The sequence below is a fragment of the Pinus tabuliformis genome, chromosome 1_2 (assembly GCF_031772625.1).
Source record: "Pinus tabuliformis cultivar Carrire ecotype Pingquan chromosome 1_2, CPIR1, whole genome shotgun sequence".
Taxonomy (NCBI): domain Eukaryota; kingdom Viridiplantae; phylum Streptophyta; class Pinopsida; order Pinales; family Pinaceae; genus Pinus; species Pinus tabuliformis.
In genome coordinates this window covers 1,241,205,929-1,241,221,510 of record NC_142298.1, presented here as the reverse complement: position 1 = coordinate 1,241,221,510, position 15,582 = coordinate 1,241,205,929, and the positions used below count along the sequence as shown (strand labels likewise).

Here is a 15,582-nt window from a genome sequence, read left to right as displayed (position 1 = left end):
TTTATTACAATTGATTCTGATTCTAGACTAGAAATGGGAGGTTATTTCCATGGATTTCATTAGAGTTTTGTCAAGGACATCGAAGTAGTATGACTCCATTATGATTGTGGTTGACAGGTTGACCAAGGTAGCTCGCTTCGTTGCGGAAAAGTCTACAAATTCGGCTAATGAAATAGCTTATATTTTCATTAGGGAGATAATGAGACTGGATGGTGTTCCTAAGAAGATTATATCATACAAAGATGCCAAGTTCACTTCCAGTTTTTGGAAGGAGTTGTTTGCAGGTTTGGAGATAGAGTTAGCCTTCAGTATAACTTATCATTCGCAAATAGATGGATAGACAGAGAGGGTTAACAAGATTTTTGAAGACATGTTGACAATTTATGTCATCCATCAATAGAGGAAGTGGGAAGAGTATCTTCCACTGGTTGATTTTGCTTATAATAATGGGTATCAAGAATCCTTGAGGATGAGTCCATTTGAGGCTCTCTATGGGCGGAGTGGTAATACTCCTATCAATTGGAGTGATTCAGTGAATAGAGTATTGAGTGGATCGGATATGTTGGCTGAGATGGAACAAGAAATGGAGGTTAGTAAGAGGAATTTGAAGGCAGCATGGGATAGGCAGAAGAGTTATGTAGATCAGCATAGAGAATTCAAGGAGTTTCAAGTTGGAGAGAATGTGCACTTGCGCATCAAGCCCAAGAGGAGCTCCTTGAGGATTGGATCATGTGCCAACTTAGCACCTAGATATTATGGGCCTTTTGAGATCCTTTAGAGGATTGGACTAGTGGCCTACTAACTTGCACTGCTTCCAGCAGTGAAATTCCATGATTTTTCCATGTTTCATTGCTTAAGAGATATGTCTAGAATGTTGATCATGTGATTGATTGGTTCGTATTGTAGGTGAAACTAGAGGGAGAATTCCAGCCAGAACCTCAATGCATATTGTAGCGGAAACAACTCAAGCTCCGAAACAGAGCAATCGAGCAAGTTAAAGTGCAGTGGAAACACTTTGGGCCCGATGAAGCTATATGGGAGATGGTACATCAGATGCGAGCTTTGTATCCTTCTTTATTTGTTGTTTGGGTAGATGAGTTTGATTTATGTGTTTTGGTTTATGTTTATGCATTTGTATATTATATATATTGTAATAAGTACTGTGTTATAAAGTTGCAATAAGTACTGTGTTGTAAATACTGCATCGAGTTCTCTTATAAAGCTCCAATAAGCAGTATGGTGTTCAATAGTTTGGTATGATGTAATAAGCATCATTTAACAATGAGGACGATGTTCCCCCAAGGTGGAGGGGTTTGTAAAATCCCCTAGTTAATTTTCCAAGTAAATAATATAGGACCAAGGTCATGGGACACATATTCCACGTTGAATTTCGGGAAAAACACTTTAGTAGGTATCCCTTGTGATTAATTAATGGCTATGGAAATTGGCAAAGGAAAAGAGGCATTAATTGAAATTTAATTATGAAAATAAAGGAAAATAGGAAAAAAGTGAGATGAAGAGACACAAATATGCATGCAAGGAAAATTAAAGGAAAAATGAAGAAAATAGAGACATCAATGATAAAAAGACTTCAGAGATATAATTGCTAGCCTTTTGACAATTTGTAGTTTGGGGCTATTGTTCACTCTCTCTCTCATACTCTAGCAAACTTAGAGCATTCTTGGAGCACTCTAGTATTCACTTGGATTGGAGAAAGAAGACAAAGGAAAGCAAGGAAGCATAAGGAGCCAACAAGATTAGCAACTACAGTTGGATTTTTTTCACAAGTAACATGTTCCATGCATGATCTCCTTGTTGATTTTTGGATGCATGGTGTATGCATGTGATTATTTGGTTATGTGATGTCATTGGCGTGGAGGATTGCTTGGATTGAAAGTGGTTTCAACCTTGCCTTGCCATTTTTTAGATAACCTTGGTGTTGTGGGTTTTCCACTTGATTTTTTTTATTGGTGTTCATGTTCCTTATAATTGTGGATTGGAACAAGCACTTTGGAAGCCCTGGAACAACTTAAGTTGAGTTATTAGTCCTAGAGCCTAGTTTGGGACAAACACTTTGGATCTCTTGCTGGGTTGAGTTACAAGTCGCTCGAGCTAGGTTGGAAAAATGCTCAAAGTCCTACAAGGATGTGCATTGAGTTACTAGTTCCTGGAGCTAGGTTGGAAAAACTCTTTGGAGCCCTGCAAGGATGTGGGTTGAGCTACTAGTTCATGGAGCCCTTGACAACTTCGGAAGAGACCAATCTAGTTATGGTTAGTGATTTTTGAACCGTAGAGGTGGAATCACTTTGGTTGAGGCCTGAGGTGGTTTGGCCTCTGAAAGGTTTTGTCTTGGTTTATTCCATGAGATCCCACATTCTTGCTTGGAATATGGCACGGAGGTGATTGGCTAAAAGAAATATTTGGTTCAACTCAATCTATGGTCTCGTGGTATGTGGAAGTCCCTGACTTGGTTGCCCTTTTCATATGTTAATAAGAGTTATTTTCCTATTGTTTATGATCACTTGTGTTAGTTATCATGTTGATGATTATGGATGTTTGACCATGGTTTATATGTTGGTTAGTAGTTGGTTATATGTTGGTTAGATGATGTATACTTCCTATGGCTCTTGTCATGTTTTGATAAGTTAATGAATGGCCAATGAATGCATGGACTAACAAGTATTATTGCTACTTTCTGGAGAGGGAATATAGCCTTCTTGATGATTCTCTAGTGATCTTATTGAATCAGTGAAAAGATAGGTATTGATGACCTACATGTACTATGTACACAAAGTGTTTGTATAAATGAGTAATTTGGACTTCCAACTTCCCGGGTTCGTAAATTTGGTATACGATCTCCGTTTGACTATCATAATACCATGTTACAGAGATATCCACAAGGAGACAGCAAAAAAAATAAAATAATAATAATAATAATAAATTAATTAATTAAAAAAATAATAATAATAATAAATAAATTGTGGCACTTTCTCGATCTCTCTATTTTCCCTGAAAATGTCATTTACGCCCTTAAAATAGTCTCGAAAGTTTATCACCCAAAAAACTGCCAAAAATATAAAGTTGTGTTAAATGTAAGGAAACAAAACTGAAATGAAATAATGTTGGGTCAAGTTAGGTTGATAACATTATGATCAGGCTTGCATCTTCGAAATCGAGTCACACATAGTAGCTCTCATCTCATGTTTACCCTGGTGAGCAGCTTAAAGCGGGTAAATATGGGGTAGGGCGGTTACATGAAGTTTGACTCAATGGAGTTTATTTATGTGCTTATGGACCTAATGTTATGAAACCAACTCAAGAAAAGATAGAAAAGATAGATCAACGCCTTAGAATTTAGCCTCTTCGAGGGGGAAACCTCCTTTACTTTACATAAATGAACAATTCTTGGATAATACAAATGACAAAACCTCCTTTCTATATGTAGGAGTCTAAGGAGTCACAATATAACCTAGCCTACCTAACAATAATAATATAAAGCCACAAAAATAACAATAGAGGGATTCTATGTGGCACAGTAATAACAATATGGGGATAATAGGGGCACAACAATATTAATAAGGGATGCAACTATAATAGTAATGGGGTAATTACTAGTATTATAGGAACCCAACATGCCCCTCTCCTTCAAAAAAAGTGTTGTCCTCAACACTTGAGTAATTCTGGATGCTTCTGTATAAAATTCTCATCCTCCCATGTGGAATCTTCAGCGGATAAGTTCTTCCACTTGATAAGATACTCTGAAATTGACCGATTTCGTAGTTGTCGAGTTCTTGTTTCTGTGACTGCTTCCGGTTCCAATATAATTTTTCCTTCCTCATCAAGTTCTGGAAATATTGTTTGAACTGGGAGCTTGTCGCCTATAACCTTCTTTAAACATGAAACATGGAAAACTTGGTGCAATCGAGAAGCTGCAGGAAGCTCCAATTTGTAAGCCATAGTACCAATCTTTTGCAACACCTTGTACGGACCTAATACTTTGGTGATAATTTCTTATCCTTCTTACTTGCTTGAGGGACATTTGCTTATATGGTTGTAGTCGTAGGAATACCCAATCACCTACATCAAAACTTCTTTCGTTGTGATGTTGATATGCCTGTTGTTTCATTCTATTCTATGCCAACACGAGCTTATCCTTTAAGAGTTGGAGGACTTGTTGTTGATGTTCGATGTGATGTTCCACTACTTGAACATTAGAATTTTCTCTTAAATATGATGTGATGGATGGTGGTTGATATCCATAAAGTTCCATAAATGGGGTCATTTTTGTTGTTGTATGGAAGGAAGTGTTATACCACCATTCAGCTAAAGGCAACCATTTGACCCATTGTGTCTATTTATCAGATACAAAGAAAAGAAGATATGCTTCGAAACATTTGTTTACTATCTCAGTTTGCCCATTAGATTGAGGATGATAAGATGAGCTATGAGCTAACTGAGTACCAAGATAAGAAAATAATTATGTCCAAAAATTTCCAGTGAAAATGGGATCTCTATCACTTACAATAATATTTGGGTTTCCATGTAGCTTTTGAATTGTTTCCATAAATGCAGTAGAAACCGTACTAGCTTTAAATGGATGTGATAATGCACAAAAGTGTGCATACTTGGTAAGTCTATTAACTACCACCATGATGTCACTCTTTCCCTCAGACTTGGGTAAACCTGTGATAAAATTCATTGAAACCTCCTCCCAATGTTGGCTTAGAATGGATAAAGGTTGTAATAGACCTGGTGTCTTAATTTTTTCAACTTTATTTTTTTGGCAAACCAAACATTCTGCCAAAAAATTTTGAATATCTGATTTAAGGCCATCCCAAAAAAAATCCTTCTTAACCATGTGGTAAGTTTTTAAAAATCCTGAGTTCCCTCCTAAGGGAGAAGTGTGCAATTCCATAAGAATATTTTGTTTTAGTTGGGAATTCTTACAAAGGTATAAGTCATCTTTGTACCATAAAGAATCATTTTACCAGCTAAATGTATCAGACGTACTGGAATCTTGTTGTAATTTTTGAATAAATGCCCATACTTCTTCGTCATTCTTCCATTCTTCCCTTGCTTCGTTTATCCAATCTGGTTGGATAATAGAAGTGGCGCACAACAATGCTTCCACATCCTCATCCTTTCTTGAGAGTGCATTTGCCACCACATTTTGCTTCCCTTTTTTGTAGATGATTTCAAAGTCATAACCCAACATCTTTGTGACCCACTTTTGTTGCTCTTCAGAGGATAATCTTTGTTCTAAAAAGTATTTAAGGCTATCATGATCCGTTTTACCTTGAAGTGTCTTCCCATTAGGTAGGGTTGCCATTTCTTAAGTGCATGGAGTATTGCCAACATTTCCTTCTCATAAATAGCTTTGTGTAAAAATTGTCCCTTGATTGGACGACTTTCAAAAGAAATGGATCTTTCATCTTGTATTAAAACGGCACCAATTCCATTTCCTGAAGCATCGCATTCCACAATAAAGGTTTTAAAGAAGTCCGATGTAGCTAAGACCGGTGCTTGGCACATTGCCTCTTTAAGATGTTCGAAGGCCTTTGTTGCTTCTGGAGTCCATGAAAATGCATCTTTCTTCAATAATGTTGTTAGAGGTGCTGCTATTCTCCCATAATTCTTAACAAAGTTGTGATAATACCCTGTCAACCTGAGAAATCCTCGCAAATGCTTTTGGATGTGGAGATTTTCCATTCCTTAATGGCTTTAATTTTGCTAGGGTCTACCTTAACTCCTTCATGAGATACAATGTGACCCAGATATTCCACCTCTTATACTCCAAAGAAACATTTGGATCTTTTTGCATATAATTGGTTCTCCTCCAATAGTTGTAGCACCCTATCAACATGTTCAACATGATCCTTCCAAGACTTGTTGTAGATTAGTATATCATCAAAAAACACTAACACAAATTTTCTAAGGAATGGTTTGAAAATGGAATTCATCAAACCTTGAAATTTTGAAGGTGCATTGGTAAGGCCAAAAGGCATGACCAAAAATTCATAATGACCCTCATGAGTTCTAAATGTTGTTTTCGGAATGTCTTCCGTCTTCATTCTGATTTGATGATATCCGGAACGAATATCCAACTTGGTGAAGTAAATTGATCCATGCAATTCATCCAGTAATTCATCAATGATGGGAATGGGAAACTTATCTTTAACAGTGAGCTTATTGAGCTCCCTATAATCCAGACACATGCGCCATGATCCATCCTTCTTGTGCACTAATACTACTGGAGAAAAGAAAGAAATTTGACTCGGTTGAATTATACCAGCCTCTCGCATTTTTGTAACCATACGTTCAATTTCAATATTTTGGGCATAGGGATATATGTACGGCCTGATGTTTGGAGGAACACTTCCTAGAATCAAATGAATAGCATGATCATGATCACGAATAGGTGGGAGACCTTTGGGAGTCTCAAATACCTTAGAATGATTGTCCAAGACTTTTTGGAGATCTGGAGAAATAGATGATTGCAATGTGGAAACATCTAGGAACATAATTGTGCAATTACACCCCTTTGTTCCTTTCTTAGAAGCTTTGTCATACCATTAGAGCTAATTATCTTTCCTAGTTTCCCTGCAATACCCCTTGATTCAACTTCCTTTCCTTCCATGGAAAATTTCATGAAAAGTTCTTGAAAATTGAAAGCTATTGTACCTAAGGATTGTAGCCATTGTACTCCTAGCACAACATCAACACCTCCCATTGGAATGGAAAGCATTGGGCTAGTCAATACATATTCTCCCATCGATAGCTTGATACTATGGCACTTTCCAGAGCAATTTATTGTTCTTCGATTTGCAACCATCACTTGACACTCTGGTGCTGGGTATAAGAAGCAATTCAATTCTTTTGCTACCTTACAATGAATAAAATTGTGGGTACTTCCTTAATCAATCAACACTAGTACCTTTTTCTTCTTGATTTGTCCTTCTATCTTGATGGTTTGAGGAGTGGTAATTCCCGCCAATGCATTACAAGATATGGTCAAATTCATTTCTTCTTTATCTAGGCTTTGTTCCTGGAGTATATCCTCTTCTTTTGACCTTTCTTGCTCCTTTTCTTCTTCCTCGTCACAATCTATGTAGAATAATTTCTTCTTGGCACACTTATGACCTTTAGTGCGTTTGCTATCACAATTGTAACAAAACCCTTGCTCTTTTTTCTTCCAATTGTTTTGGTGTCAACCTTATAGGTTGTGGAACACTAGGAGCAACCACACTTCCATCTTTATAGTTGTGAGTGGTATGCTTCCTGGTTGCCATAATTTTTCTTTCCATTTTTCTTGCTAATCTGAATGCCTTGTCTAATGAATCAGGTTCCCAAAGGCGAACATCATGCTGGATATTATCCTTTAAATTCCTTATGAACACATCAATCCTATGCTCCTCTGGAATATCTTTTACCCTTATGTTCAATTTTTGGAACTCCTCAATGTGCTCCATTATTGAACCCTTTTGTTTGAGACTTATCAATTGGCTAAAAAAAGTGTTGCTCTTTGTATCCTCATAATGTGCTATCAGTTCTTCTGTAAAAATTGCCTAAGTGATAATTTGTTTACGAGAGCAAAGTCATTGATACAAACTAATTTGGTTCCAAATATGAAGTTGCAATACGTACCTTTTGTGTGTTTTGCACATTATTGAGATCGAAAAATTGCTCCATTTGTAATATCCATGTTGCGGGATCCTTGCCATCAAACTTCCTCATATCAATTTTTGGAATATGGTGTGTTTTCGATCCCACATTAGAGTCTAAGAAATCGTGATTAACATTTCTTTTGTTCGCATCATGAGTTTCCTTTACTACCTTTTCACCATTGGTAAGTATTTCTTGTAGAAAATTTGTCAAATCTGTCTTCAAACCTGCCATGCTTGTCTTCAAATTTGTGTTCAAATCTATCTTCAAGTTGTCCATCTTAGCTTCCACAACATTTATCTTAGCTTCTGTTAGCTTTTGTGACAGTGACATTTGTTGCACTTGCTCTTGTAATTTTGATATATCATGTAGCATTTCTTCCTCTTCTTCATGAGTCATGCTAGAGCTTTCAGGTTCCATACTAGGTGTTTGCATTTTATTTCCTCGGCACATCAGTTATCGATAATAATGCTCTACTAGGTGAATTTAGTAATTGAGCGCGCGTTCTCTCTGGCGATGAAACCCTCGAGCCCTTGACTGCGCTCGGCAGCTCCGCTGCTGGGCCGCAGCCCCCGCTGCGAGCCTCCTGCTCCGCTAGCTTCCTCCCTCCCTGGGCCTTCCGTCTCGTCTCCCGCTGCTGCTCGTGCTGAGGCCGAGGGCAGCCTGCTGCTCCCTCTGCTGGGCCTCTTGCCTCCTCCCTTTTCCTGAGAATCGCCTTCGGCATGATGGGTTCTCCTGATACAGGTCAGGCCGACATGGAGAAATCTTTTGCATCTCTTATCCCAGAGAACAATCCAGAACGGATTCGACCCACGGCTTCAAAATTTATCAAGAAGCTTGATGAAATACCGGAGATCCCTCTCCCCCCAATCCTCCCAAGGAGATCCGCTGTTGCCTTGGCAGAACGGGGTCTAGTTGGGCAGTTCACGGGGTTATGGCCGTCCTCCCGAACTGTCCAAAGATGGGTGGAAAGAAATTGGAACGCTATGGTTCAGGGGAAAATTGCGATAAGATTCTGCGGAAGAGGCTTCTTCACCTTCCTCTTCGAAACTGTGGAGGACCGTAACCTAATCTTTAGGAATGGACCATACTTCATGGATACCAGAGGCCTTTACCTCAACCGCTGGACCCCGGACTTCGACCCAGAAATGGATGTCCCCAATGCAGTTCCGGTTTGGGTTCGCCTTCCGCATCTGCCGCTCCACTGCTGGGCTGATGAATCAGTTAGAGCAATCGGAAACAGAATAGGGAAATATGTGGACAGAGCGGAGCCAAAAGAGAATATGCACGCCTGTGCGAGGATCTGCGTGGAAGTGGATTTGGGCAAAGGATTACCAGAAGCCGTCAAGCTCAGAGTGGATCAGTGGACACACATACAGCGAGTGGATTACGAGCAACTTCCCTTCAAATGCAAGGTATGTCATGAATATGGTCATTTTGCTAATAGGTGCTCCAAAGCTAGAATAGAAGTCAATGCCAGCTCTGAACCCACAGAGGAAACATGGGAAGTAGTTAAAAAAAAAAAGAAATCAAACCCTCCCCCTGAACCAGAGGTGCCACACACTGATATCCCTCCCATCTCCGCCGTCCCTTCAAGCATGGATCATTCCATTCCCTCATCCTCCAACCCTTTCGAAACCCTAGCCTCCGAAGAACCCTCATCCCCCCCTCCATCCCCCAAGGGCAACAGAACCCCCCCCTCCTCCCCCCTTCAGGCTTCCCCCCCTCGCACAGTGGAAAGGATCCTAACAAGGAATAAAACAAAGGAAAATATTACAGCCACGGATCCACCAAGGAAAGTGGGAAGGAAATCGAATAAGGAAATAAGAGATGAGAATGCAGCAAAAGAGATGACCACAGGGACACAGCAACCGATAGACACATATCTAGACAAGAACAAGGGAAGCGGCGAAAAAACGAAGGAGAAAACCGGGCCTCACAACAAAATAGGTAAATGATGATTTTGGTCTCTTGGAACTGTAGGGGGATGGGCTCCTCCCTCAAATTAAACGCAGTCCGTGATCTCATGAACTCAGAACATCCAGACTTCCTCCTACTCCAGGAGACCAAAATCAGTGAACAAGAATTCCAAATCAGCACCTCAAAGTTTAGAAGGTATTCAGGAACAGCCGTGAGTGCAATAGGAGCATCAGGAGGCATAGGTGTATTATGGAAGAAAAGCAAATGGAATCTCATAAACAGCAATCCAAACAGGTGGTGGATTAGAATCGACATGCAAAGTCTAGATCTGAGGGAGGAATACACAATCTACAATGTATATGCACCACCCCACTTTAGGGACAAAGCCACTTGCTGGGAATCATTGAAAGCAGATATAGAGACCTTACAAGGAAGGAAGATCTTTCTTGGAGGAGATCTGAATCTAATCAGAAACGCAGAAGAAAAACTTGGAGGGAAGTACTTCACTGATCCATTCAGAGACAAATTGGAGGACATCATACAAGCTCACAAATTTATAGACATCCCCCCTCAAAATGGCCGCTTCACATGGTCTAACAAAAGGATAGGCAGAGACAATATCAAAGAAAGACTTGACCGAATTCTTGTACAGGAGAGTGCAGCAATCAGCTTTCAAAGGGTCCACAGTTCAATCCTACTGGGCTTCACTTCTGATCATAAACCTGTAGCGCTGCACTTGGAAAAAGAAGAGAATTTGGGCCCCCTCCCTTTCAAATATAACAAGACCTGGGACGCCATCGAGGACTTCAAATCTCTGATCAAGGAGACATGGAAGATAGAGATAACAGGCTCACCGCATTATGTCTGGGAATCAAAGATCAAACACCTAAGGATCGCTATAAAAAACTGGGCAAAAAACCACGCAAACGAGGAGAGGAGGACAAAAACAGAGTTGCAAAGAAGCTTGGAGGAATGGAATCAGGAAAGGGAGACAGTTCAAGAAACAGAAGAAGATCAAAAGGTAGAAGCGGAGATGCACAAAGCCTTATACAACCAGCATCGAAAAGAGGAGGAAGAGCTCAGGCAAAAGTCTAGATGTCTCTGGATCAAGTCGGGGGACAAAAATACCTCCTTCTTTCACAACTGTCTCAAGTTAAGGAGAGCTGGAAATAATATAGGTAAGATAAGGTTTAATGAGAAAGAGTTAACAGAGAGTGAGGAAATTAAGGAGGCCGCGACAAACCACTTTCAATCCCTGCTCTCAGCTGACCCTCAGTACAAAGAAAACCCGGACTTCATCAAAATTATTGAAAGGAAGGTTACTGAAGTTCAAAACAGCAATCTGGATAAAGAAATCACTTCAGAAGAGGTGGAGTGGTCCATCAACAGCATGCCCCTGGACAAAGCTCCAGGCCCGGATGGCTTCACGGTAAGCTTCTACAAAACCCATTGGGATATCATCAAAAAAGATTTCCTCAGAATGGTGAGAAACTTCCACCGTAAAAGCAAATTGGGAAGTAGTGTCAAATCTTCGTTCCTAGCCCTCATCCCAAAGGATCCAAGCCCCCAATCTTTTGATAGGTTCAGACCCATCTCCCTCTGCAATGTGTCTTATAAAATTATCTCAAAAATCCTAGCTAACAGGCTGAAACAAATTCTCCCTTCTATCATTTCTGACAATCAAGGTGGGTTCCTTCCCAGGAGGCACATAACCGATAATGTAATTATGATTCAAGAAGCAATTCACAGCAGTATAGCTAGAAATGAGAAAGGAATGATAATCAAGTTGGACATGGCTAGTGCCTTTGACAGGGTAAATCACGCCTTCCTGGAGACTGTGCTTGCAAAGTTTGGGATTTCAAGGAATTTCATCAATAAAGTCATGGAATGTGTCTCTCAGAATTGGACAGCTCCGCTCATCAATGGGAGGCCTTGCAGAGCCTTCATAAGCACCCGTGGATTGAGGCAAGGTTGCCCCTTATCCCCCTTTCTCTATATTATAATGGCGGAAACACTAAGCTTGCATTTAGAAAACAAGAGAAGGCTGAAGGAAATCACTGGAGTGGACATAATCAGAGGAGCTAAAGGGATCAATCACTCCCTATTTGCAGACGACACTTTGCTAATAGGTGGAGCTTCAAGCCTTATGGCAAGGAGATTCAAGGCCATCCTTGATCTCTTCCTTCAAGCATCGGGGGGAAAACTAAACAACAACAAATGCAAAATATATACCTGGAATGTTCCAAGACATATAACTCAAAGGATTGCTATGATTCTGGAAATTCCAGCCCAATCTAGTTGGTCTCACTTCCTGTATCTTGGACTCCCGCTGGCCAAAGAATCAATCAAACATGAAGTATGGGTTAATTTGATCGAGAAGCTTAGAGGCAAACTTCAAAGTTGGGGGATGCACTGGCTCAATCTAGCAGGAAGAACAATACTTATCAAGTCCATCTTATCAGCCCTCCCTATTTATCAATTCGCCATAACGCTCGCCCCCTCAAGTATCCATAAACACATGGAGCTCATTCTTAGAAGCTTTCTCTGGAAGGGTGGAAACCAAGAAACGAATAAATTCAGTCTTGTAAAATGGGAAAAGGTCATCCTCCCCATAGAAAAAGGCGGGCTAGGAATTAAAGTGCCCAGATTGGCAAACTTGGCAATGGGATTCAAGTTAATATGGAGAATTTTAACTGAGAAAGACTCCTGGTGGGCAGAGGTCTTGAAAAAAAAATACCTAAGTGGAAGCAACAGCAATATCCTCTCCGACACAATCACAGAAAGACAATGCACCCCGGTCTGGAAGCTGATCAAAAAATCTTTAACTCTCCTCAAATCTCATATCTCCAAAGCCCCAGGCAATGGGAAGCAAACCAGCATATGGAAAGATAAAATAATGGGTCAGGAAGCCAAGGAAAAGCTTCCCCATCTGAGGCAGCTGCAGCAGTGGATGTCTGATAAAAATCTCACAACTCTCTTTGACATTTCAAATTGGGACCATGACAACTGGAAAGGCTGGAAAATCAGGCATCTTCCTGAGGGACTAAAGGAGCAATGGAACAACCTTAAACTCTCATTAGCAGGAGCAGCTCCCACAAGCAAGGGGAAAGAGGACAGCTTCATATGGGATCCAAATGGAGGCACCTACTCGGTCAGGGAAGGTTACAAAGCGCTCCAAAATCAAGCTGCATTGAATAATTGGCAATATCACAAGAACGCTTGGAAAATTGAAAGCCTCCCGAAGATAAAACTCTTCAATTGGACCTTGCTTCATGGCAAGCTCCTAACAGCTGAGAATTTGAGAAAAAAGGGGATCCAGGGGCCTTCCATCTGTGTTATGTGCAGGAAAGAGGAAGAAAGCCTCAATCACCTCTTCATAGACTGCCCTATAGCATCGACATGCTGGAAGCTCATAATCAGCCCTCTAGAGACAGGGGAGGTTCCCAACCTGGTCTCTCTCCTTCAGAAAGGCTGGGGGAAACTCTCTCCCCTTCCAACCAAAGACACAACCCTCGCCAAGAGACTCTGGTCCAGCATTCCCCCCAACCTCTGCTGGCAGATATGGCTCGCCAGAAACGCAAGCATCTTCAAAGACAAAAAACCTAGGATCTCAAATATCCTGGCCAAAACTGTTGCGCTTATAGCTGAGACTATTGAAGCCAACGGGATTCAACAAGCTGACCCGGAATACTCAACTGAGCAAGTGAAAGCATGGGTTCAAAGATTCAACTGCAAGCCAAACCCAAAATTCAAGACAATCAAGGGATCTGGACAGAGTGAATGGAAGATCAGAGGGTCAAAAGAGGAAGTTAACAACTGGATCCAAAGGCAAAAGAGGCACACACTACACTTCGACGGGGCCTCAAAGAACAATCCAGGCATAGCTGGAGCAGGGGGAGTTTTAAAGGACCCCCAAGGAAAAACGATGGTAACATATGAATGGAGCTTGGGGACTTTGTCAAACAACAAAGCAGAAGCATATAGCCTCCTTTTGGGGATCTCCATAGCGCGGAGGAGGGGAATTCATGACCTTCTAGTGATGGGAGACTCAGCAATCCTAATAGCAGCCTTAAACAAGGGGAGCAACTTCAACCAATGTGCCCTGAACAGAACAAAAGACAGAATCCTTGAACAGGCCAGGGGCATGAACAACGTGACTTATAAACACGTCCTCAGAATTCATAATAAGACAGCTGACGAGCTGGCCAACAAGGCCATCAAAAGACCCACGGGCCAGGTGAGGGAGAATGAGGAAATATATGATCATGATATCCCATAGATATATCTTAAGCCCAATGCATCTGACTGTTAGTCACCTCAGGCATCTATCTCGAGACATCAGGCCAGCGAAAAAGAGATCCTCTGCTCTACAAATCGATCTCGACTGCCAAAACGGAGGGTACAGAACAGGGAATCGGCCTCAGGACCTGAACATGCAAGGAAACAACAGCATTTCCCTTCGACACTCTCCTGGAACCGAAGGAATGCGTGATCATGCCCATACCTGTTACAGAATTCAAGGACAGTCACAGAGCGCCTCAGATCACTCGAGGACAGATATGATCAGTCACTCCGCCTACATTCATGAGTGGGAGATCGCCCGTTGCATCCTTTTTAAACTCATCAAGAATCCAAAGGCCCTCACTACTCATCAAAAACATAGCGCGCGCAGGAGAGCTCTTCGGGATCGGAGGCATCACTCTGAGATTCTCTTAGTGAACGGCAATAGCTGGCTTTCCCTTGCGCACAATGGCATCAGGCATCGAGAGCAAGCAAATTCATGCGGTGCAAGACAGCAAGGAGAAGCTTCAACAAGAGTGAGCAAGAGGGAACCTCTCCAGGATGAATCGGTTACCCAACATCCCCCCTAACTCATGCGGTGCAGTTATAAATGGATAGGAGGATCCTTTGTAAGGCAATATAGCCGTTTAAATTCAGTATTAAGTGTAGTTAAGAAGAGCTTCGAGAACTATGGGTCTGCGAGCCTAATTTTGAAACTCAGCTCCTGGAATCTTCCTCTTATTGTAATAGTTTTCGAATCGCAAGTTTTATAATACACAAGTAGACGACTTTGTTAAAAAAAAAAGATAATAATGCTCTACTAATCCCTTTGAATTCCTTCAAAATAAATTTTCAAACCAAGCTTAAGCAAAAATTTAAGAAAATCTACACACCTTTTTTCACTTTGTAGGAGCTCAATATTGCCTCTGATGTATCTCTGTACTTTCCAATCATCTAGTTATGAATTTGTGATTTGCAGTAGCCCTCTATGTCCTCTTTCCAATGCCACCAGTCTGACCCAAATTGGATTCTCCAAGGAAGAGTTATGTGAAATCTCCCACAGTGACTTGATTATAGACTAGTTCAGTAGAGCGAACTTGTACGACGTTCCACGAGTCACTGTTTCAACCTTTGGATCTGCAAAATGCATACAAGAGACTACAGTCCGTCCTATTTATGTACCTTCTTACAAAGTTTCAACCTGATCCCCAGAGAGAAAGTTATGACGATTTTCCCCAGGTCACCTGTTTGGAATGTAATTTAGGAGTCTGCAAAAAGACCAACTTCCTCAGATCATATCTCTGCAAATATAGCGCGAAAAGCTTTGAAATTTGGATTTGAGGTTCAGCGCTATTTCTTCTCAAATGGGTTTTTTTTTGCAACTTCTGAAACGTCGTAGAGAAAAAGTTATAGCGAAAATGCCACGATGACCTGTTTGGAGCAGCGAAACCCTAGAATCCAAAGCTCTGATACCAAATGTTATGAAACCAGCTCAAGAAAAGATAGAAAATATATATCAACGCCTTAGAATTTAGCCTCTTCGAGGGGGCAACCTCCTTTACAATACATAAATGAACAATTCTTGGATGATACAAATGACAAAACCTCCTTTCTATATATAGGAGTCTAAGGAGTCACAATATAACCCTGCAGACCTAACAATAATAATATAAAGCCACAAAAATAACAATAGAGGGATTCTATGGGGCACAGTAATAA

At 40.8% G+C, this 15,582-nt stretch overlaps 1 protein-coding gene across 1 annotated transcript; it reads left to right on the top strand.

Annotated features, from left to right (window-relative positions):
* The first annotated feature begins 8,387 nt into the window (after window positions 1-8,387).
* Window positions 8,388-13,861, top strand: LOC149210734 (uncharacterized). Its single transcript, XM_089399068.1, has 2 exons — window positions 8,388-9,077; window positions 9,725-13,861. The coding sequence occupies exons 1-2, from the start codon at window positions 8,388-8,390 to the stop codon at window positions 13,859-13,861; spliced, it is 4,827 nt and encodes a 1,608-aa protein (XP_089255194.1).
* Window positions 13,862-15,582: the final 1,721 nt, after the last annotated feature.

Bases quoted from the DNA above. Each gene is read 5' to 3' on its own strand.
- LOC149210734 (XM_089399068.1), top strand. From the start codon at position 8,388: ATGGGTTCTCCTGATACAGGTCAGGCCGACATGGAGAAATCTTTTGCA. The intron at 9,078-9,724 runs GTATGTCATGAA...CTCCTACTCCAG, and splicing joins AACTTCCCTTCAAATGCAAG to GAGACCAAAATCAGTGAACA.